Source organism: Salmo trutta, chromosome 26 (genome assembly GCF_901001165.1).
Source record: "Salmo trutta chromosome 26, fSalTru1.1, whole genome shotgun sequence".
NCBI lineage: Eukaryota > Metazoa > Chordata > Actinopteri > Salmoniformes > Salmonidae > Salmo > Salmo trutta.
Window position 1 is genome coordinate 6,858,673 of NC_042982.1, and position 22,048 is coordinate 6,880,720.

The 22,048-nt window shown below is 43.3% G+C and overlaps 2 protein-coding genes across 3 annotated transcripts; one reads left to right on the forward strand and one right to left on the reverse strand.

Moving 5' to 3' along the window:
• Positions 1 to 929: 929 nt before the first annotated feature.
• On the forward strand, positions 930 to 14,720 carry rab4b (RAB4B, member RAS oncogene family). Its single transcript, XM_029714549.1, has 8 exons — positions 930 to 1,162; positions 9,121 to 9,201; positions 9,772 to 9,886; positions 10,008 to 10,070; positions 11,039 to 11,193; positions 11,428 to 11,523; positions 13,256 to 13,432; positions 13,515 to 14,720. Exons 1-7 carry the CDS (start codon positions 1,147 to 1,149, stop codon positions 13,369 to 13,371), a joined length of 642 nt encoding a protein of 213 aa, XP_029570409.1. The 5' UTR covers positions 930 to 1,146; the 3' UTR covers positions 13,372 to 13,432; positions 13,515 to 14,720.
• Positions 14,721 to 16,282: 1,562 nt separating this feature from the next.
• ap2s1 (adaptor related protein complex 2 subunit sigma 1) lies at positions 16,283 to 21,638 on the reverse strand. Of its 2 annotated transcripts, XM_029714550.1 has the most exons (5): positions 21,469 to 21,635; positions 20,357 to 20,506; positions 19,840 to 19,953; positions 18,514 to 18,573; positions 16,283 to 17,853 (listed from the first exon to the last, which is right to left on the reverse strand). In XM_029714550.1, exons 1-5 carry the CDS (start codon positions 21,469 to 21,471, stop codon positions 17,752 to 17,754), a joined length of 429 nt encoding a protein of 142 aa, XP_029570410.1. In that variant the 5' UTR covers positions 21,472 to 21,635; the 3' UTR covers positions 16,283 to 17,751. The 2 variants fall into 2 exon arrangements, with proteins under 2 accessions (XP_029570410.1, XP_029570411.1); XM_029714551.1 differs by lacking the exon at positions 19,840 to 19,953 and having other exon boundaries at positions 21,469 to 21,638.
• Positions 21,639 to 22,048: the final 410 nt, after the last annotated feature.

The window sequence follows — 22,048 nt, forward strand, 5'->3', positions numbered from 1 at the left end:
TCAAGGAGACTGCAATCTATGATGTGGTTATCCACTGCCATCGACCATTAATATGAGTATTCCTGAGCATTCCTGCTGACCTTCCCACTGTTTCTCCTATTTGCCCGTCTCCCCATCTAATTTAGTTACTGTCTGAATAAAGTGTCAATCCACCTAAAAAAAATGTTTAATAAAATATTAGCATACTTTAAATTTCATCCCCCAAAAATGTCAAAGTTACAAAGTTGTCAAATGAGTGTTCATTTAATGTTCAAAGCATTCTGAATACACCTGACATGTGGTTTTTTGTCCTTGTCATGGACCTAAGCCATGTCAAAATACATAGAATTGCAGGAATTTAGCTTTAAAACAGTGCAATTTTCCTGGGGGGAAAACTTTCTTCAAAAGTTCCCAGACCTGGCAACGGCTGCAGTGTAGTGAATCACTAATAATAATAGCTGTCCTTAGATTAAATTCTTGACCAATTTGTTAAGTGACTGGATTCAATATACCTTCGTTACTCACCAAAATAAAGTGAAGAATGCAGAGGAAGATGGGCCAAGGGGGAGGTATCCTAAGAGAAGTGGTGTGAGTAATAGATCTGTACCAGTACAGAGTGATAAACCAACAACTGATATATGTTTCAGTAAGATTTTTAGCATTTATAACAATGGTTATCAACTGTACTGCAGGGATGGAACGTAAGTTGCAGAAAATTGAGGTTATGGCGGCAGCTGCAGAGATGTATTTGGGTGTGTGAGACTTGACGTCAGAAGAGTTACATGGTGTGTTAAGTGGCTGTTGGCCTGAAGTAGGACTAAATATTGGAGTATGGTGTTGATTTATTTATTTTGTATATTTAAAAAAATAGTGAGTGTAGTGTTAGATGGCAGTTCATATTTTATATATTTTTTCAAGCAATGTTATACTCCAGTCTAGTAGGTGGCGGTAATGCACATTTGTTGGGATGCCAACCGCTTTTAAACCTCATCGAAGAATACGTTGTGTTGTTGGAGGGAGGAAAGGAAGCGGTGTGGTGAAGTCAAAAATCTAAAAAGAGGAGTAATTGCTACATTAGAAAACAACGCAACATCATTTACATACGGTACGAAGAAATCAACGAAGAAAAGCCATCAGAAGTCCATCGTTTTTAAAGCGGGGGCCGACATGTCTGAAACATACGGTACGTTTAGTTAGCCTGTTAGCTAGCCGAAGATGGTGGAGAAATGAAGATAGTTGACTCAGGCCGCTTACCGTTGAACAAAAAGGATCAGTTCCGGTCTACTTAACGGGGTGGGTATCCCATAGAATAGCAGCTGGAGCTGGTCTACTTAGTTCATTAAACCAGAAAAAGACAGTGAGTGAAGTGTCTCGCTTTCTCTTCCGTCTTGGAGCTAGCTACGTGTGTAACTTCTACTTGTACCTGCTGGGATCAGGATGCTTGTTTGCAAATGCATTCAGAACCGTAATTTCCACTACGTATCTTGAAATCAACACTGTGTCGTGTCACCACTGTCTCGTAGCCAGAAGGAGTGGGTAGAGAGTAGCGGGGTGTGCTTCCTAAAATTGTCAAGAAGTAGTTTTGGTACACAACATCGAGTATTTTGTATTGGTTTCACTCCCAGAGGGAGTTGTCCCAAAGTTAGTCAATAAGTCACTTTTATATTGAAATATTACCAACAAAAAATTGGTATAGCTAATTTGGGTGGCTAGTTTACGGCAGTAAATTTAGTCATAGCTAGAAGCTGTATTTGCAGTCCTTTGGCTTAATTTAACAGACCTTTTGATTTAGCTAGTTAGTCATGTGTCCTTGGGATTTCAAAGTTGGAAGTGGTGGGGTTTGCTAACTTCTCAATTGATTCATTTTTGCGAACTACCGGGCTCTCCAACCCTGTTCCTGGAGAGCCACCATCCTGTAGGTTTTCACTTCAACTCTAATCTAGCGCACTTGGTTCTAATAATTAGCTGGTTGATCAACTTAATCCGGTTAGTTTTGAAGCGAAAAGCTACTGGAGGGTAGCTCTCCAGGAACAGGGTTGGAGAGCCTTGATCTGATGCATTTGCAATGACACCACTGCCCCGAGGTGCAGATAACAGCATCCTCGTCACCTTCATAACTACCTTGCTATATGAGATCATATCTGGAAATCATATAAACATTTCAAACAAGACTTGTATACTGTTTGCATGTGACTTCCTCTGAACTTTAACAAAGATGTCTTTGAGTTACATGCACACAATAATGCGATTATTGTGGCTAGTCAGATTAATATAATAGCTAGTTCGATTAAAACTATTACATGCTTTGCAAGCAGAACGATTTCCATAATAATCCTGTTTTACATGAATACATCTGAAATCGGCTATTTTTTGGGGGGGAAGCATATTTGATTCTCGGTTCGAACATGAACAGTTTGTATGTGGAAACTACTTCTAAGGCTACTTTTAAACTACTGCTAAATTGTTCTGAACACACTTCACCCTCGCTAAAGAGGAAGGCTCGTTTGGCTGGTGCTTGCACTTGCTCAGATCAAATACACCGCTGGAACGCTGATTTAAGGTGTTAATGTGTCCTAATAATTTGAAAGATTGCTTAGAAAACCAGGTGTTTTAGTCGTTGTATGCTTACTTCGATTTGGACCGTACACCGATTTTAAGATAAGTAGAGTAAGGTGTTTACATGACTATTGCATCATCTGCCTACTGCCATAATCAGTTTAATATCAAATGATTAATGTGCATGTAAACATACTCATTTTTAAGAGGTTTAAAAGCCTGACTGTTAAGAACTGTAGAAATCCCAAAACAAACATCTTGTTTTTTTGTGCATGCAGGTACGCTTGCTTGACTTGTCAGCTAGAATGGGGATTCTATTAATTCTATTCCACATTAATCTAATATCCTGAATGTTAACTCTTCTCATGTCACGTTTTAAACGACAATGTAACCTACATATTTTAAAATCAAAACAAGCTAGGGGTTTGTTGGTCCATTACATGGCCAATTCCATGGGGGCCAATCAAAGACATTTACGTTGGTGTTACTAACAAACAATCTTGTTTTTCTACTTTTATTTTTTTAAATTATATTTTATAATTTTTGGAACTTTCTACCCCCCTTTGTTTTGTTTGTGATATCCAATTGGTAGTTAGTCGTGACCCATCGCTGCAACTCCCGTACGGACTCCGGAGAGGCGAAGGTCGAGAGCTATGCGTCCTCTGAAACACGACCCCCGCTAAGCCGCACTGCTTCATAACACCCTGCTCGCTTAACCCGGACGCCAGCCGCACCAATGTGTAGGAGGAAACACCGTACAGCTGGCGACCAAAATCAGCGTGCATCCACCCGGCCGCCACAAGAAATCGCTAGAGTGCAATGGGACATCCCAGCCGGCCAAACCCTCCCCTAACCCGGACGGCGCTGGGCCAATTGTGCGTCTCTTCGTGGGTCTCCGGTCGCAACGCAGCCCGGGATCGAACCCGGATCTGTAGTGATGCCTCTGACACTGCGATGCAGTGCCTTAAACCGCGCTTGTTATTCTCACCAATGGAAAAAAATTACGTTTTATCTTCCTTTCACCACTGTCTTGGAATCTTTACGCTGAAGTATACATTTGAACCTTGTAAACATGCTTTGGACATGCTGTCTAATGGTAGCCAAGTGTTCTACTGTAGCCAGACCTATTCATTTTCTTATGCTGTGGCGAATGGATTGTTTTTTGTTTGTGTAACAGCACACCTTGGATACTCACCCTTCTCCTGTTGCAGCAGGAGTGTCTCTCCATCTGTCTCCCTCACTCGATAATTATATAGTCTCTCTTTTGCTCTCTCTCTGAAATGCTACACCAGCAGGTCAACATTAGAGGTGAAGTGCTCTACACTAATGGTATATAGAGCACAGCTGTAATTGATTTTACTCATGGGCTTTTTTCCCCCCTTCTAAGTACTAGAAGGGATAAAGGAAAGGAGGGCAGGACAACAGAGTCACAGGGGAGACACGTGACTACACAAAGCAGACTGTAGCAGAAGCGGCGTCCGCTAATTCACGTTGGCTCTCAGTGAAGTATTGTGCCTACTGTACTTTATTCTTTACCTAAACACAAAACGCATCACACAGTCTCTTGGTTAGGGGACTGGCTGACTTGGTGTGTACACTACAAGCCCAGCACAGTAAGATATTATATGGCTTAGCTCAAGAGGTAACACAGGGGTCTGATTCAGAGCAGGTAAAGAACAGGTGGATGTGTGTGTGTGGTCACTGGTCAGGCTGTTATTCCTACCAAATCCCGCCTGCTGTTTACTATAGCTTATACCCAACAAAATACTTGTGTTTATTATGGTGTAAATACAATATGACTCAACTATTCCCTTCCGGGGTAAGGCCTAGACAGGCTTTTCCATCGGTCACATTCACACACAGGTTGTCTTTGATAAGTGTTTCTGTTGAGAGACAGAAAACAAGGTGTGATAAGGCTTGTAGTGGGTACCTACCTTGCCATGAATGTGTCCTCACGGTTATGTTGCTTGAGTAAACCACACGCGCTAGCAGAAATAGGCCGTGGTTGATTTATGGGTTGGAGAATGGCTGGCTGCAGGAGAACTTAATGTGTTTAAATGTCACAGAAGAACAAAGGAGCGATCTCAGCCCCAGCTCTTTCCTTTCATCAGTGGGAGTCGAGTCATTTACTCGAGTTACAATATTGACTATTTGACTGGCCTGCTTTGTAGCCTAGCTGATTAGCCTACTAGCAGCAGAGCGGTCAACAGCATGCAATCTGCAAGTCAGTCAGAAAGTTGAGGTGAAGAGTCGGGCACTGACAGAGTTGGAAATGTAATTGAAATACAGTACCAGTCAAAAGTTTGGACACACCTACTCATTCAAGGGTTTTTCTTAATTTTTACTATTTTTTTTACATTGTAGAATAATAGTGAAGACATCAAAACTATGAAATAACACATGGAATCATGTAGTAACCAAAAAAGTGTTAAATCAAAATATATTTTATATTTGAGATTCTTCAAATAGCCACCCCTTGCCTTGATGACAGCTTTGCACACTCTTGGCATTCTCTCAACCAGCTTCACCTGGAATGCTTTTCCAATAGTCTTGAAGGAGTTCCCACATATGCTGAGCACTTGTTGGCAGCTTTTCCTTCACTCTGCGGTCCAAACCATCTCAATTGGGTTGAGGTTGGGTGATTTTGTGGAGGCCAGGTCATCTGATGCAGCACTCCATCACTCTCTTTGATCAAATAGCCCTTACACAGCCTGGAGGTGTGTTGGGTCATTGTCCTGTTGAAAAACAAATGCTAGTCCCACTGAGCAAAAACCACATGGGATGGCGTAATGCTGCAAAATGCTGTGGTAGCCATGCCTTAAATTCTTACAAAATCACCGACAGTGTCACCAGCAAACCACCATCACACCTCCTCCCCGGTGGGAACCACACATGCGGAGATAATCCGTTCCCCTACTCTGTCTCACACAAAGACACAGCGGTTGGAACCAAAAATCTCAAATTTGGACTCATCAGACCAAAGGACCGATTTCCACCGGTCAAATGTCCATTGCTCGTGTTTCTTGGCCCAAGCAAGTCTCTTCTTCTTATTGGTGTCCTTTAGTAGTGGTTTCTTTGCAGCAATCTGAGGTGCAGATATTCTAATGAACATATCCTCTGCAGCAGAGGTAACTCTGGGTCTTCCTTTCCTGTGGCGGTCCTCATCATAGCGCTTGATGGCTTTTGCGACTGCACTTCAAGAAACATTCCAAAGTTCTTGAAATGTTCTGCATTGACTGACCTTCACGTCTTAAAGGTAATGATGTACTGTCTTTTCTCTTTGCTTATTTGAGCTGTTCTTGCCATAATATGGACTTGGTCTTTTACCAAATATGGCTATCTTCTGTATACCACCCCTACCTTGTCACAACACAACTGATTAGCTCAAATGCATTAAGACGGAAAGACATGCATTCCAGGTGACTACATCATGAAGCTGGTTGAGAGAATGCCAAGAGTGTGCACAGCTGTTATCAAGGCAAAGGGAGCTACTTTGAAGAATATCAAATATAAAATATATTTTGATTTGTTTAACACTTCTTTTTTTGTTGTTGGTTACTGCATGATTCCATATGTGTTATTTCATAGTTTTGATGTCTTCACTATTATTCTACAACATTAAAATAAAAACCCTGGAATGAGTAGGTGTGTCTAAACTTTTGACTGTTACTGTAGTCTCCTAGTAAATGCAACCACTAGCCTTGAAACTCAGTGAGGGGACTGTGTGTTTCTCCTGCAGCTTGACTCACGTGTGTGTGTGTGAGAGAGGGGGAGAGAGAGAGAGAGACTTGTGCATCCTTCACTCTATAGTACTGCTGCCCCTTTCCACACACAGCCAGCCTCTCCCTCTTCAATTCCCCATTGTTCCCTGTATGGCTTGGTGGAACCCTGGCCTACGCATGCAAATGGCCCCTGGCCTATCTGTGGTCACGGCACAAAGGCCGTCTTTGGACCGCTCTCTGTCCCACACGTCAGGGCCTCAGCCAGACGGTCATGTGCGTAGGATGGGTCAAGTACCAGACCCGGTCCAACACACCACTAGATCTGTGCAGCTGCCCAGTGTAACCCATCTGTGTTGTGCAGATGTACTCGGCCGGTCGGCTATACATAGACTGTTTGTGAATAGACTGCCTGACTTGCTGTTTTTAAAGCACATTTTCTACAGTTCTACACATTTCTGCCATGGTTTATGCTGTGTTGTAATGCTATCTGAGTGACTCAAACACGATAACAAAATCAATGGGGGCCCCCATGCCATGACATTTTTAGGAATTTTAGATTTTAGGTTGTCTCGTTTTTATTTAGTTGTTTGTTAGTTCTCAAAGATGATCTTATAAAACAAATATACGGTTGAAGTCGGAAGTTTACATACACTTAGGTTGGAGTCATTAAAACTCGGTTTTTAAACCACTCGACACATTTCTTGTTAACAAACTATAGTTTTGGCATGTCAGTCAGGACATCTACCTTGTGCATGACAAAAGTAATTGTTCCAACAATTGTTTACAGACAGATTATTTCACTTATAATTCACTGTATCCCAATTCCAGTGGGTCAGAAGTTTACATACACTAAGTTGACTGTGCCTTTTAAACAGCTTGGAAAATTCCAGAAAATGATGTCATGGCTATAGAAGCTTCTGATAGGCTAATTGACATAATTTGAGTCAATTGGAGGTGTAGCTGTGGATGTATTTCAAGGCCTACCTTCAAACTCAGTGCCTCTTTGCTTGACATCATAGGAAAATCAAAATAAATCAGCCAAGACTTCTGAAAAAAAATTGATGACCTCCACAAGTCTGGTTCATCCTTGGGAGCAATTTCCAAACGCCTGAAGGTACCACACTCATCTGTACAAACAATAGTACGCATGTATAAACACCATGGGACCACGCAGCCATCATACCGCTCAGGAAGAAGACTCATTCTGTCTCCTAGAGATGAACGTACTTTGGTGCGAGAAGTGCAAATCAATCCCAGAACAACAGCAAAGGACCTTGTGAAAATGCTGGAGGAAACCGATACAAAAGTATCTATAGCCACAGTAAAATGAGTCCTATATAGACATAACCTGAAAGGCCGCTCAGCAAGGAAGAAGCCACTGCTTCAAAACCGCCATTAAATAAGCCAGTCTACGGTTTGCAACTGCACATGGGGACAAAGATCATACTTTTTGGAGAAATGTCTTGTGGTCTGATGAAACAAAAAAAGAACTGTTTGGTCATAATGACCATCGTTATGTTTGGAGGAAAAAGGGGGAGGCTTGCAAGCCGACGAACACCATCCCAAACGTGAAGCATGGTGGTGGCAGCATCATTTTTGCTTTGCTGCAGGAGGGACTGGTGCACTTCACAAAATAGATGGCATCATGAGGAGGAAAATGATGTGGATATATTGAAGCAACATCTCAAGACATCAGTCAGGAAGTTAAATGAGTCTTCCAAATGGACAATGACCCCAAGCATACTTCCAAAGTTGTGGCAAAATGGCTTAAGGACAACAAAGTCAAGGTATTGGAGTGGCCATCACAATGCCCTGACCTCAATCCTATAGAAAATTTGTGGGCAGAACTGAAAAAGCGTGTGCGAGCAAGGAGGCCTACAAACTTGACTCAGTTACACCAGCTCTGTCAGGAGGAATGGGCCAAAATTCACCCAATTGCTTGTGGAAGGCTACCAGAAACGTTTGATCCAAATAAATACAATCTGAAATAATTCATTCTCTCTAATATTGTTCTGACATTTCACATTCTTAAAATAAAGTGGGGATCCTAACTGACCTAAGACAGGGAATTTTTAGTAGGATTAAATGTCAGGAATTATGAAAAACACGTTAGCCAAATACATTTAAACTCTGTATGTAAACTTCCGACTTCAACTGTATAGACAGTCACAGGGAGAGTGTTTTTAAAAGTATTATTTAAAAAAAAAAATGTTTGTGGTTGCCATAATTTGAATATAGGGGAAACTACATCTGAATGTCAGTGGAACACTCAGGCTAGTTGCATGGAGCTCACCTGGCTAGGAGCCTGTCTGTCTAGTCAGGGGTTGCGCTGCAACATTGAGTCATCGAGCCCTTTGGTCATATTGGTGAGGGTGGTATGAGGTCAGAGGCTGGGAGACTGTTTGGGCAGGGCTCCTGGATGCTATCGCTGTCACTCAGCGTCCACTCCGAGACAAGCCACACCATACAGATAAGCTTGGCTTTTTATTGGGGGAAATCCACATTAATTCCAAAGCCTGAGGAGACCGACCGGATGATACAACTCAATCTCTCTCATAGCGAGGAGTGATGACCTATGGGATTACATCTCTCAGTGGTTGACAACACGACCTCTCATTGTTCATTTTAGAAGTCTCTTTTACCTCCATCCTTTTTAACAAGTCGCTTTGCAAATTAGCATCAATGTTAACACGCCATCACACTCACACGCAGGTAGCGATTAGCCAGCTAATTTGGGACCGTTGGCAACTCGGTGACAGTGAGCAGCTCACGATCACAGGGCGACTTAAGGATTGGTCTCAAGTTCAACAGTTTGAGCCGCTGGCGTTGTATTGATTTCTGTCCCCGCTCTCTCTCATTTCAGACTTCCTGTTTAAGTTCCTGGTCATTGGTAGTGCTGGGGCAGGGAAATCTTGCCTCCTGCACCAGTTCATTGAGACAAAGTGTAAGTAGTGCCGATGCTGGTTGCCCCTTGTCCTGCAAATAAACAACATCCACATGCATCGTTTATGTACAATAATATAGAAACGTTATACGCATCTCTGCACACTAACACACACACGCGCTCATGTAGAGGATGTCCACGCACAATGATGTGTAAATGAGATAAAGACCTCTAACTCCCAGTCCTGTCAGTAGCGTGAGAGAAGGGCTTTGACTGTGTTAATCTCTGGACCTGGGAGAGGCCTCCTTAACCCTCTGGTATGCTGATGAGACTTCTGAAGAGGCTTCTGAAGCTAACTGTTCTGGTCTTTTAAACAAGCACCACGCATCAGCACAATATAGATCAGCTCTGGGAATTAACCAGGAAATGTTTCTGTGAAGTCTTGGCAACTTAGGCCTAATAACTAGGCAGTCACACCTACTCTTTAGTCAAGGTTGTCTTTCACAAACCAGCCATCTGTAAAAACAGACATTTTAATAAAAGATGAGACATAAACAAACAGTGCGGTGATGATTGTGGCTTCTTTCCCGAATTTTTCTCTCTTTTTTTTTTTTGTCTCTGCCTGTGCAGTCAAGCAGGACTCCAACCACACCATCGGGGTCGAGTTTGGGTCCAGGGTGGTCAACGTCGGGGGTAAGACGGTTAAACTACAGATCTGGGACACAGCCGGACAGGAGCGCTTCAGGTAAAGATCTCCCATTGGTTACCCTGAGTGCCGTTACCGCTGACCCGTGCTCTCATTGGTTGACAGATTGTATTCTGGTTCTGTGATTGGTTAACAGTGTCTTCTGTCTGCCCTCCCCCAGGTCTGTGACTCGTAGCTACTACCGTGGAGCGGCAGGGGCTCTGCTCGTCTATGACATCACAAGGTAGGTGAACCAATGATCGTCCCATGACGAAAGCACACTGGTTTTACAGGCCACTTGTACACACACACACACAGGCATGGGAGTTAGCATAGAGCACGGAGAGACCGACTAGAGATGTTGAATTTCAACAGGCCTATGGAGAGTCTGTCAGGAGCACAAGACACTCTGAGTCAGAGATGGAGACATTTGTATGGCAGCACCAAGCCAAGAGTTTTTATTTAATAAGCCCAGAGTTGCCATGGCACTGCCTGTCTCATAATCAAGATAGAGTGAATGGTGTACTGTCAGGTGAGCTTTAATAAAGTGCGTGATGCAGAATGACAGGGCCTGTAATAAAGTGGCGTCTCCAGACAGGCGGCAGGCAGCCCGGAAAGCAAAACTCCATTAGCCAGAGTGTCAACCGAGCGAGAGAGAAGAGAGCAGGGAGGGAGGAGAATATGAGGAGAGGGAGAGATGGAAGCGTGTGGCGTGAGAGGGCTACACCGAGGCAGAAGAGGGGTCGTCATCCCTTACCTCTATGCTGACGTCATGGTTAAGCCGCCTTGCTGTGGGACATTAGTCTACACCCTTCTGCTCATTGTTCTCACGTCGCCATGGACACCAGCATGCTGTCACCATGGTGATCGGGGACTTCGCAACAACAACAAAAATGGAATGTGTGACGTGGTATCGGACTCCATCTGTCCTTGAGGAGTGGAAAGGGAGGGATGACGTTTCATATTTCCCTTCTCATTTGGAGCAAAAAGAACATTAGCCCACCGAGAGAGGTTGAAAAACTGCTAATATTCTCAACCTATCATCTCCCCCCCCTCATCCAAGTACTTCTTGTATTTGACATCTGATGCTGTCATGAGCACGCAGTTCACAACTCTGCTTTTTCAAAAGTAACGTCCCATTCCCTATTGAACATGCCTTTCCTAAGGAGACGTGATTTGAATCAGTTCTCCCCTCCTGTGTCTTTCCTCTAGCCGGGAGACGTACAACGCCCTGACCAACTGGCTGACAGACGCACGGACGCTGGCCAGCCCCAACATCGTCATCATCCTGTGCGGGAATAAGAAGGACCTGGACGCGGACCGAGAGGTCACCTTCCTCGAGGCGTCCCGCTTCGCACAGGAGAACGGTAACTGTCTTGTCTGTCCATCTCTCGCCCTCCTCTCCTCAGGCCGTTTCCCTGGCTCTCATTTCACAACGGTCTCTCACCCTTTCCGCACTCCATCGCTCCCCTTTTTTCCTTTCTCCCCTTTTTAGTCAACTCTCTAATCTCAGATAGTTGTAATTTCCCCTAGTTTTTAAACCTGTATTAGTTTCATAGGGATTAGAGTATCGAGTTGACTGACTGTGTTGACTGTTACAGAGCTGATGTTCCTGGAGACCAGCGCTCTGACAGGGGAGAATGTGGAGGAGGCCTTCCTCAAAACTGCCCGGAACATCCTCAACAAGATAGAGTCAGGTAAACAAACAGTTTACTTATGAGGTTTGTGTGTGCTAAGAAGGTGTATCCGTTTGCTTTTCAATCTTACTATCAAACAAGTTCAATGTGTGTGGTTTTGGGATGTCACATGTTGTTTACACCTAGCTATATGTGTGTGCTCTGTGTGCCTTTGTCTTTCTTGGTTTCATGTACGCTGAAGAAAAATATAAATGCAACAGTTTCATTTTTGCTACTGAGCTACAGTTCATATAAGGAACATCAGTCAATTGAAATAAATTCATTAGGCCTTAATCTATGGATGTCACTTGACTGGGAATACAGATATGCACCTGTTGGTCACAGATGCCTTAAAAAATTAAATAAAAAGTAGGGGTGTGGATCAGAAAAGCAGTCAGTATCTGGTGTGACCACCATTTGCCTCCTTCTCAGAGTTGATCAGGCTGTTGATTCTGGCCTGTGGAATGTTGTCCCAATCCTCTTCAATGGATGTGCGAAGTTGCTGGATATTGGCAGGAACTGGAACACGCTGTTGATCCAGAGCATCCCAAACATGCTCAATGGGTGACATATCTGCTGAGTATGCAGGCCATGGAAGAACTGGGACATTTTCAGCTTCCAGGAATTGTGTACAGATGCATGCAACATGGGGCCTCAGCATTATCGTGCTGAAACTTGAGGTATTTTAGCATGAAGATGAGTCCCAGTCTGTAATCCCCACATGTTTTAAGATGACCACCATCATCCCTGTTGTTAAGAACTCTAAGGCTTCATGCCACAATGACTCCCACCTAGTAGCACTCACTTCAGTAATCATGAAGTTCTTTGAGGGGCTGGTTATGGCATACATCAACACCACCATCCCAGACACCCTGGCCTAGACCCTCTCCAATTTGCATACCGCCCCAACAGATCCATAGATGATACATCCTCAATTGCTCTCCACACTGCCCTCGCCCACCTAGATAAGAGGAATACCTAATGCCTGATAGGTGGAGTCCTGCAGAGATGGTTGTCCTTCTGGAAGGTTCTCCCGTCTCCACAGAGGAACTCTGGAGCCATGTCAGAGTGACCATCAGGTTCTTGGTCACCTCCCTGACCAAGGTCCTTCTCCCCCCGATTGCCAACTTTCGTCGGGCGGCCAGCTCTAGTCTTGGTGGTTCCAAACTTCTTTCATTTAAGAATGATGGAGGCCACTATGTTCTTGGGGAACTTCAATGTTTTGGTAGCCTTCCCCAGATCTATGTTTCAACACAATCCTGTCTTGGAGCTCTACGGACAATTCCTTCGACCTCATGGCTTGGTTTAGGCAGGTGTGTGTGCCTTTCCAAATCATGTCCAATCAATTGAATTTACCACATGTGGACTCCAAGTTGTAGAAACATCTCAAGGATGATCAATGGAAACAGGATGCACCTTAGCTCAATTTCGAGTCTCATAGCAAAGGGTCTGAATTATTATGTAAATAAAGTTTATTTTTTATTTTTAAATTTATGTGCAAAAATGTCAACCTGTTTTCGCTTATATAATCCATTTTAGAATAAGGCGGTAACATAAACAAAATGTGGAAAAAGTCAATGGGTCTGAATACTTTCCGTAGTCACTGTATGTGTGTTCACATCCAGGCTGTATCACATCCGGCCGTGATTGGGAGTCCTATAGGGCGTCGTTGTAAATAAGAATTTGTTCTTAACTGACTTGCCAAGTTAAATAAAGGTTGAAAAAAAAATCTAATGCGCCTTGCCTCTGTCAGGTGAGTTGGACCCAGAACGGATGGGTTCAGGTATCCAGTATGGAGATTCTTCTCTGAGGCAGCTGAGACAGCCCAGAGGTTCCACCGCACAGACCAAGCAGCAGTGTAACTGCTAGGGGCCGGACACCACCCTCACTCTTCAGCCCCACTCCTACACGCACAGGACGTGCCCTAAAGGTCAGTAGACTGCCATGCTTCGATTAAATGTGTCTTTCGAGAATAATTGATCAGAATGTATTAACATTTCTCTCCCTCTCAGCTCTAGGCGTTTTGGGATGTGCAGGACTCTTCCCCTTATCCCTTCTGAAACCACTTACACACGTACTGCATACCTTGACCAGTCGCCATGGAGATGACCTGCAACTCATGACCATTGGTAAGAGACTATACTTCCTGCCAAGGGAGGTTACCCAGGCTCCTGGGTCCTAGGCTGGGAAACCCTGTGGTGTGAACTGTGCTGGGATCATAAGAAGAAGAGTCCATACCTGGGATGACTGTCAGGGTCAGGGGTTATGTGTAGGGGATTTCCTGTTTTTACCCTCCCATTGTGGTTTTTATCAACACATGCTTGCACACACACACACACACACACACACACACACCACCTGTAACAAAGTCCATGAAGGATGAAATGCAAACTTCCTCATTCATACGCAGCCTGTTAGACTGCACTATCAGGTTGCTTGATGATTGAAGTTCTTATGTTTTACCCATCACAACGGGAGCACTCCCCGTTCTTATGTTTTTATGAGTTGATTTTGAACCTTTGTTTGCACTGTACTTCTTATCAAGCCTGCTTGCAAACCTAAGTCTCCCCAACCCGAACTTGACTGCTCTGCAACCCCAAAAAGAGCCATTTACCCACAACACCCAAGCATGAGCAGATATTGGGTCAGTTGTGAATGCTTCCTCAGTTATTGTCCGACCATTCCCCTTGATTGTTCTCCTGGCTTCAGATGTACACTTGTAACTGATTCCACCGGTCTAAATGTTACCACATGTAACTCGACCTTGGGTATAAATGGTATTGATTCTAATCTAATGGACAAGTTGTCCAAGGTTTGTTTTCAGTTCATGCAATTTATCAAGTGGAGTACTGGCCTTAGAGGAACGTTTCTTGACATTGTGGATGTATACTGTCCCCTCAAACTCCCCCCAGTCCACATGTTTCTAAACTGTCATTACTAGCACCTCTCAAAGGGAAATCAATTCACTCCATGAGGCAATCAGAAAGGCCTGCGGGTCGTGTCCAAAGCACAAGGGTGAGTAAGGTTTCAGTTCAGTCTTATGGTTTTCCAAAGGACCCCAATGACCACTTGTTATTCCCCATTATCAGCTGCATATCTACTGCTTGCCTTTGCCATGTAAAAGGCTACGCTCTTGTCTCGTTCTCTGGCTCTATCGCGCCCCTGGAGAGGAATACCTGGGATAGGATAAAGTAATCCTTCTACCCCCCCCCCCCCCCCCCCCTTAAAAGATTTAGATGCACTATTGTAAAGTGGTTGTTCCACTGGATATCATAAGGTGAATGCACCAATTTGTAAGTCGCTCTGGATAAGAGCGTCTGCTAAATGACTTAAATGTAAATGTTATCTCTGAGAATTGTACCCCCATCTTGGCCCTCTTCATTTCTCTGCTGCTCTGTTCACGTGTAAAGACCGGAAGCTAGACTGGTTTCGCTGTCACTAGTGGGAAATATTCAGGTTACAGGGCCAGGCTGCTGTCTAAGAGTCAACTGCGCTTGTTGTTTTTACATGTCTTACACATGAAGTCTTGCCTCATCCACCTATCATTTTCTGGCTGTCGTTTAGAATTTCAGGCCCCATGTAGCCTTACCTAATTCTTAAGCAATGCTACTGTTTGCACTCCACTAAGAGCAGGTCGTTACACTGAACCAGCGTAGAGAAGATGGCTATCAAAATGCCACTGTGACGTCATCCTGAGAAAGAATGGTCCCATTTTGTGTTTTAAAAAGTCTGCTTTTGTTATTTTTGTTTCTCTTTTGCAAGTGCACTTTTTATTGAGATTTGTTTATATACTGTATCCATAGAATTGTAAGATTTGTATTAATTGAAAAATATGCTGTAATTAAAAAGAGCAATTGGAGTTAAGTCATTCCTTACTGAAGAACAACTGAGGTTATGTCCTTTCTCTCAGTGTTGACTGACCAGCCAGCTGTTCTATTAACCCTCTCCAGGGTTGTAGTAAAATGATTCCCTCTGCAATTTCATGTTGACCCATTTGTCTGCTGCCGTTGTAGGGACGATGTAACACTTGGGAGATTACGGTGACTTCCTGAGCCCGTGCGCAGACCAGACTGACCGCCATGTCTCACTCCATGCCGCTCGGCCCTAATACCATTGAACCCTGGTCTCAATAATGCATTGTGTATGCCGAGTATTCCATTGGCTGCATCGTAAGAACTTAATCCCATGGCCATCAGCCTATTATCATCTTCAGTCTCCTGTCATTTCTCGACTCGGAGCAGAAACTCAGTTGTTGCTTAGTAACCAATGTGATGGAATCATTTTAAGAACTACTGTACATGGTTATTTTTGGCAGGGAAGGGTTGCTTGTTCATTTTAAAGGTCTATTCTAAATAAACTTGGCTTTTTAAATGTGGTGAATTTGGTTTGAGGATCATGTCTTTTTAAATATGTCCACACGCGTTCATTGGTTCAACCTGGTTGCCTGTCCGCCATGGAAGCCAGACCACATGGAGACAGAGTACGGTTAGTGTATCAGGGAAGACTTCATGCTAGTCTACATGGTGAAAGCTTTGAGTGTCTGAATTTCTGTTTTGTGGGTCAGTGGAGTAACAGGCAGAGTGAGTTAATGTATCTGAAGTGGATATATTGATCACTGAGGCTGCTAGAATGACCTCAGAGGGCAGATTCCAGAACGTGAAGGCTATGCTGGATTAATACCACTAGATGGTGATATCACTACAAAAATGGATGTGTTTCCAATGTACTTATGTTCATCACAACAACAAAAAAATACATCTACAGTATAAAAAGCACAAGATATTTGTAACACTTTATTTAGTACTTAGATTTTTTTTGTATATACACTGACTGGAATAAAATGACTGGATAGTTTACCAACAGGAGACAGTAACACCTAAACTCACACCTTCCATCAATCTCACATGACAGAGGAGGAGAAGCAGTACATCTCTCACTATAGCCCCAAAAAACAAAACATTTAACAGACCATAAGTGATATGTTGGGAGGTGCAAGACTGGACATGGTTACAATGAGAAGTGGTACAAGGTGGCATCACAGACCTAGATAAGTACCTCTGGAGTTTGGCCTCTGGTTGATGTTAGAAACCCATTTTTTGTCGTATCAATGAGGTGACCAGCGAATATTAATGGAATGTCCCCCAATTCAGATCTGTGTATTGACGAGGCAGGCAGGAGAAGCTGGGGAAAGGCCTGGAATGGACGACAATGGTTTCACACTATATATGTACACCATACAAAACAAACTTCACAGTACTGCTTTATGTAAAATATATCACTAGATTCCTTATCAGTAATTTTTTTCTGTTGAGTTTCCTTTAACTTAAAGTAGTGTGTATTTAAATTTGAACACATCTGGGTGTGACTAACAAGCACCATATGTGGAGTGGAGACGCATTGTCTGATATACAACCTGACATGATATTAAGTTAAGACCAGAGAATCTCCTATTTAATATCACAGTAGATGCGACCCTTTACAGGTTGCCATTACCAGACCTCTCAACAGCACTCTTAGTAAGTGCACTCCATTGAACTGTGAACCACCACCCGAGGTCAATGGATTCAATGGGCATTCGTAGTGGTTTAGTCACTCTGCAGCTCAAACTGATTCTCCCAGGCAGAAGTACGGTGCAAAGTAGACAGGGATATCACAGGCTGTTTACAAGGGTTTTCTTGTTAGCTACTTTAGTGCCGCTCTGGGGTTGCCAGAACAGTGCATCCTTGTTATCCTCTCTCTCTCCACTAGTATAGGTGGGATACACAGGTGAATAACTGGCAACCCTAGTCTGCCGTAAGTGCAGCCTCCAGCTTGAGACAGGGAATAGAGAACATTTATTTTCAGTGGTGCGTACAGCTGTATGCTGTGCTGTAAATGTACTCATCCAGATGATTTTACTTGAACTGGTGGTTAAGAAATGAAATGTTAAGGGCCATATATCTGCCACGCATCACCAAAATAGTCTTTATGGGGCATAATCAGGAGGTTGAAAAACTCTTATTGTTGCAAATAGAAATGTAATGTGTAGAGCTGACTAGATTCCCAATTCTGCATGACAGAAATTGATGTCTGTTCAACACCATGCATTTCTATCTGAACCTTCTGTGACTTTGCAGCTTCGTGAATAAGCCCCTGGTTTCTGTAAGGGGTGGAGCCTGCTCCGTGGAGGCTGGCAAATGAGAGGGGTCCATTCCAGAGTGACATTGATGGGGGTAGGTGATGGACTGTTCAAGATGGCTGCTCTGTTGGCTACTCGAGGGACTGGAGCATTAGCAGCTGCTTGAGGACCTTGGTCTGGCTCGTCTCTCTGATCTCCCCTGCCAGGAACATCTCGTCCACCACCGTGTACACCTGGGACACAACAGGTAGAAGCGGGTTAGGACACAGGTCAGAGGTCAGCCTACTGCACCACGCAAACTCCCTGTACACACTTGCATGTATGCACCCCCCCCCCCACAGCTTTAAAAACAGAAGCGTTGGAGAACTGTACAGATCCTTCAGAGTCATCTTCACCCCATTATGTAAGTGGTCTTTCTAGCTGTGCGTAGGCCTTGCTGCTGTGGCACTACATCTAATAGAGAGGGGGTTGATGTTGAGATGAGCTGATGTTTGCCATCATGTCGCTTTCTGTTTTCTTTGACTCAGAAGAAAATCGCAGAGCGCAGCAACTTCCACCGTGGGCCGCGCTTCTTTAAGTTTCAGCGAGTGGGCGAATATTCAGAAATACCTTACGTAATTGACACAATAACTGCTTAAAGGGCAGTCAGGAGAGTCTTAATTGCTTAGCATTTCCTGTAGAGGAAAACCAATCGCCGCCAAACTAGTGTGGATGAGCCTAATTGACTGTTGTAATTATGCGTCCCATCCTTGTTGCCATGGCACCCCCCCATTGCAAGGAAAGAAAATACATTGAAATTGTATCTTCACCTCCCCTGGGTTTCTTCCGCTCCTTTCTGTCTTTCCTCTTAGCACTGAGTGTGTTTGGTTTTAAAATTAAAGCAACACTTTTACCTTGTAGAAGTTGAACACCAGGTCCAACTCGCATACGTTGTGGAAATACTCATTCAACACCTAAAAAAAGGGGGAAAAGGAAGAGGTCAGGTTTTGTTACATTAACAATTTAGTCTAATTCATAGCTAGGATACAGTGTAATCCATAGTACAAGGCTCTGGTCTGAAGTAGTGCACTAGCCTATATAGGGAATCATTTGAGATGAAGCCTTGGTCATTTAAGGGCCTGAGGAAGTCCAGCATTCCAGGACACGGTGCTCTTGAACAGTGTCGGAAATCTCAGCTGTTTTCCTTCACAGCCACATTCCGCCTGTCCCTCGGACGGGGAGAACAGTGCGAGCTGTTCTGCTGTTTCCCCTCGACCCGGGAGGAATGCCACCCAGGGAATATGAACAAAGAACACCAGAGATTCCCCCCCACTTTGTTTTGGTCTTTTGCAGCGAGGCAACATACTCTTTAGGGGGCGTATTACACTGGGTAAGAATGCATAGAAAATAGAGCCCCACAGTGGAGGTGTCATAATACCTATAAGACCTGGCGGTCAAACAGGGAAATGGTTCCAATAATTTCCCCACAGGGGATTTTAGGAACACTTAAAATAAGGGCTGTGTTTCGTGTAGGCTTACCCCAGAGTGACATTTTGATGAAGTACATTTCTCTCTGACAAGGTGACTTTTCAATATATTCAGCTCTATTTACTCAGATTCAAAAATGCTAATTGGCATCAAAGTAGACATCATGCAAAACTACAAATTTCTACATGTCATCTCTAGCTGACACCTTTGCTAACTGGTATTGTCAATTTTAAACTTGCACCAGACAGTTAACAGAATTGTCCATTTAAAGAAATGTTGCCAATTTATTTGTGTCTAAATTGAGATAGTTAATCCAGAGATTTGCCTCGATTCAGCAGTCTCGTCCAGATCGTCATGGCATTTGTAGTTCTTTACGATAGCCACGTTAGCATTTCATTTTTCTTCTTTATAGTTGAATATATTGATAAGTCATTGTCCTAGAGAGATTTACAGTTATCAAAAATCTCCTATGAGAAATGAATGGTGGAAAAACAAATGGAACCATTTCTGTCTGACCGCTCCGTTTCCCGGGTATTACGACTCATGCTGTGGTACTCCGTATTCCGAAGAGCTGTAGGAGCACATCGTTACGATAGTTTACTAATAAAATATGCCTAATCATTCAGCTATTAAGGTGGAAATTTGATTAGCCCACATTCCTTCACGTAACCAGCCGAAGAGTCATTGACCTAAAACAGCTCCCACATTGTATGGCATCATAATAAAACAGTCTATGCGTTCGTGTCAGATACCTCCACAAAGTTGTGAATGCCCTCCAGGTATGCCAGGTTGTTGTCCGTCACATCCACACAGATACAGAAGTACAGACCTGCATAGCGCCTATAGATGATCTTGAAGTTCCTGAACTGGAGACAGACAAGCATCTCAATGTGGTTTTGATTTTTCATCTAAGAATAATTACAGTAGAATTGAAATTGACTTGCAAGCAGTACTTTTCCCCATTTACAGTGAAATATTAAACTTGGTTAACCAATTAGTGCTACAGCATATCAGTAGAAAGTATAGCCTTTTATCCACCGTCTCTTCAGTGTCACAATGTATACTACAATTTAGGCCTACGTCACTGTAAAGCCAAATAAACTGTTGGCCAAATGCAGCTCCAGACCTTGAGTTATAGTCCCTGGTTGCTTCCAGCCATTCTAGAATGGCCAGATAGTGACAACGAAACCAATTGCCAGAAACCAATAGCCTACATTAGGGCACACACCAATGCACAGACGTGGCATCATGCAAATCCTTCTGCCTTACCTCCACAAAGTTGGTGTGCTTGGCATCACGGACAGTCACCACAGCATGTACCTCCTCAATCAGCTTCTGTTTCTCGTCGTCATCGAACTGCATGTACCACTTGGCCAGTCGGGTCTTCCCTGCTCGGTTCTGAATCAGGATGAAGCGGATCTGTATGACAGGGGAGGAGAGAAAATGAAGCGTGAGAAATGTTCTGCAGTCTAGTACAGGGGATCTCCAACCCTGTTCCTGGAGAACTACCCTCCTGTAAGTTTTCACTCCAACCCCAGTTGTAACTAACCTGGTTCAGTTTATCAACAAGCTATTTATTAGAATCAGGTGTGTTAGATTAGGGTTGAGTGACTCTCTGGGAACGGGGTTAGAGAGCCCTGATATAGTAACGTAGCTAGTTACATCCCTGCTATAGTAACGTGGCTAGTTACATCCCAATATTGTCTACTCGGCATAAAACGTTAGCCAAGCTAGCCTAGGCCTTAATGTAATGTAGTTATAGAACTTGATTTCGCCGTTTCTCTTGTCAGAGAGTCATAGGAGTTCTACACACCTCATTTCCATTTGAACATTCTGAAACCTTGAACCCTCGCTAGCCTTGTCATGGATATGCCTTCTCAGATCTAACTATGGCTTCACTGGACGTTATCAGCACTCCTATGCATCATCAGTTTCACCTCATACTATAAAGCCCAACAGTGCATTTCTGAGCATGGCTGGTTGGTTAAGAGTGTGCAGACGGATGTGCATTCCTTTACAACACCTAGATTACTAGCTAACGTTAGCTAGCCACGCCCTGTCAGGTAAAGATATATAGCTAGCTAGTTATGTTAGATAGCTAGCGTTAACTAGCTGGGTGGCTAACTCGTCTAACGTTACTGCTGACATAAATGCAAGCCAGGCAGTTGCATCGTAAAACAAAGTCGGGGGCCGGATATAGCTAATTGATTCATTTAAATCAATAGGTTTGTTTAATTCGAATATATAACGTTATCTAGCTGGCTATGATTTCTAGGCGTCTCATACATTTCACATGAGACTGGCGAACGACATTAGCTAGCTAGCTAGCTAACGTTAGAGCAAAGCAATTGGCCACAAAATGTACCCAATTGCAAACATACCATTGTCTTTTCTTTGAGTCGGTTGTTTTAAACGATATCAATTCCCGTAGCCTGGTGATTATATATATGATTTTACATAAATTCTCAAAATGATAGGATTGTTTTGACGACTGATTGCCCGCTATCTTCACGAGCAGGATGTACAGGAAGGGTGCAAGGCATTGTGGGAAATGTCGTTTTATTAGACCAGTAAAATCGTTAGATAAAAAGTAAAGAAAATTGTATTTCCCTACTAGAACCAGCATGCACCCCTCTCTGCCTTCTTGTGTCAGCTGCGGATTCGTGTGGTCTTGTCACATGAATATTTGGTTTAGGTTTGACCAATCAAGCAACAAAAAAAGTCAGAAAGGGAAAGTGCAAATTAAGCAGTATTAATCATACAGGCACTTTGACTTATTATTGTAACTTATGGCACATTACATTTTGTTGACATCACTTCAAGTATGTTGATAAAGTATCACTTCAAGCTAAGTGATATGGTTTTTGTGAGTTGTCGTAAGCTAGGAGGAATTCAATTATCTAAAATAAAATGGAAAATTGCGTTATAGTGTAGGTCGTCATTGTAAATAAGAATTATTTC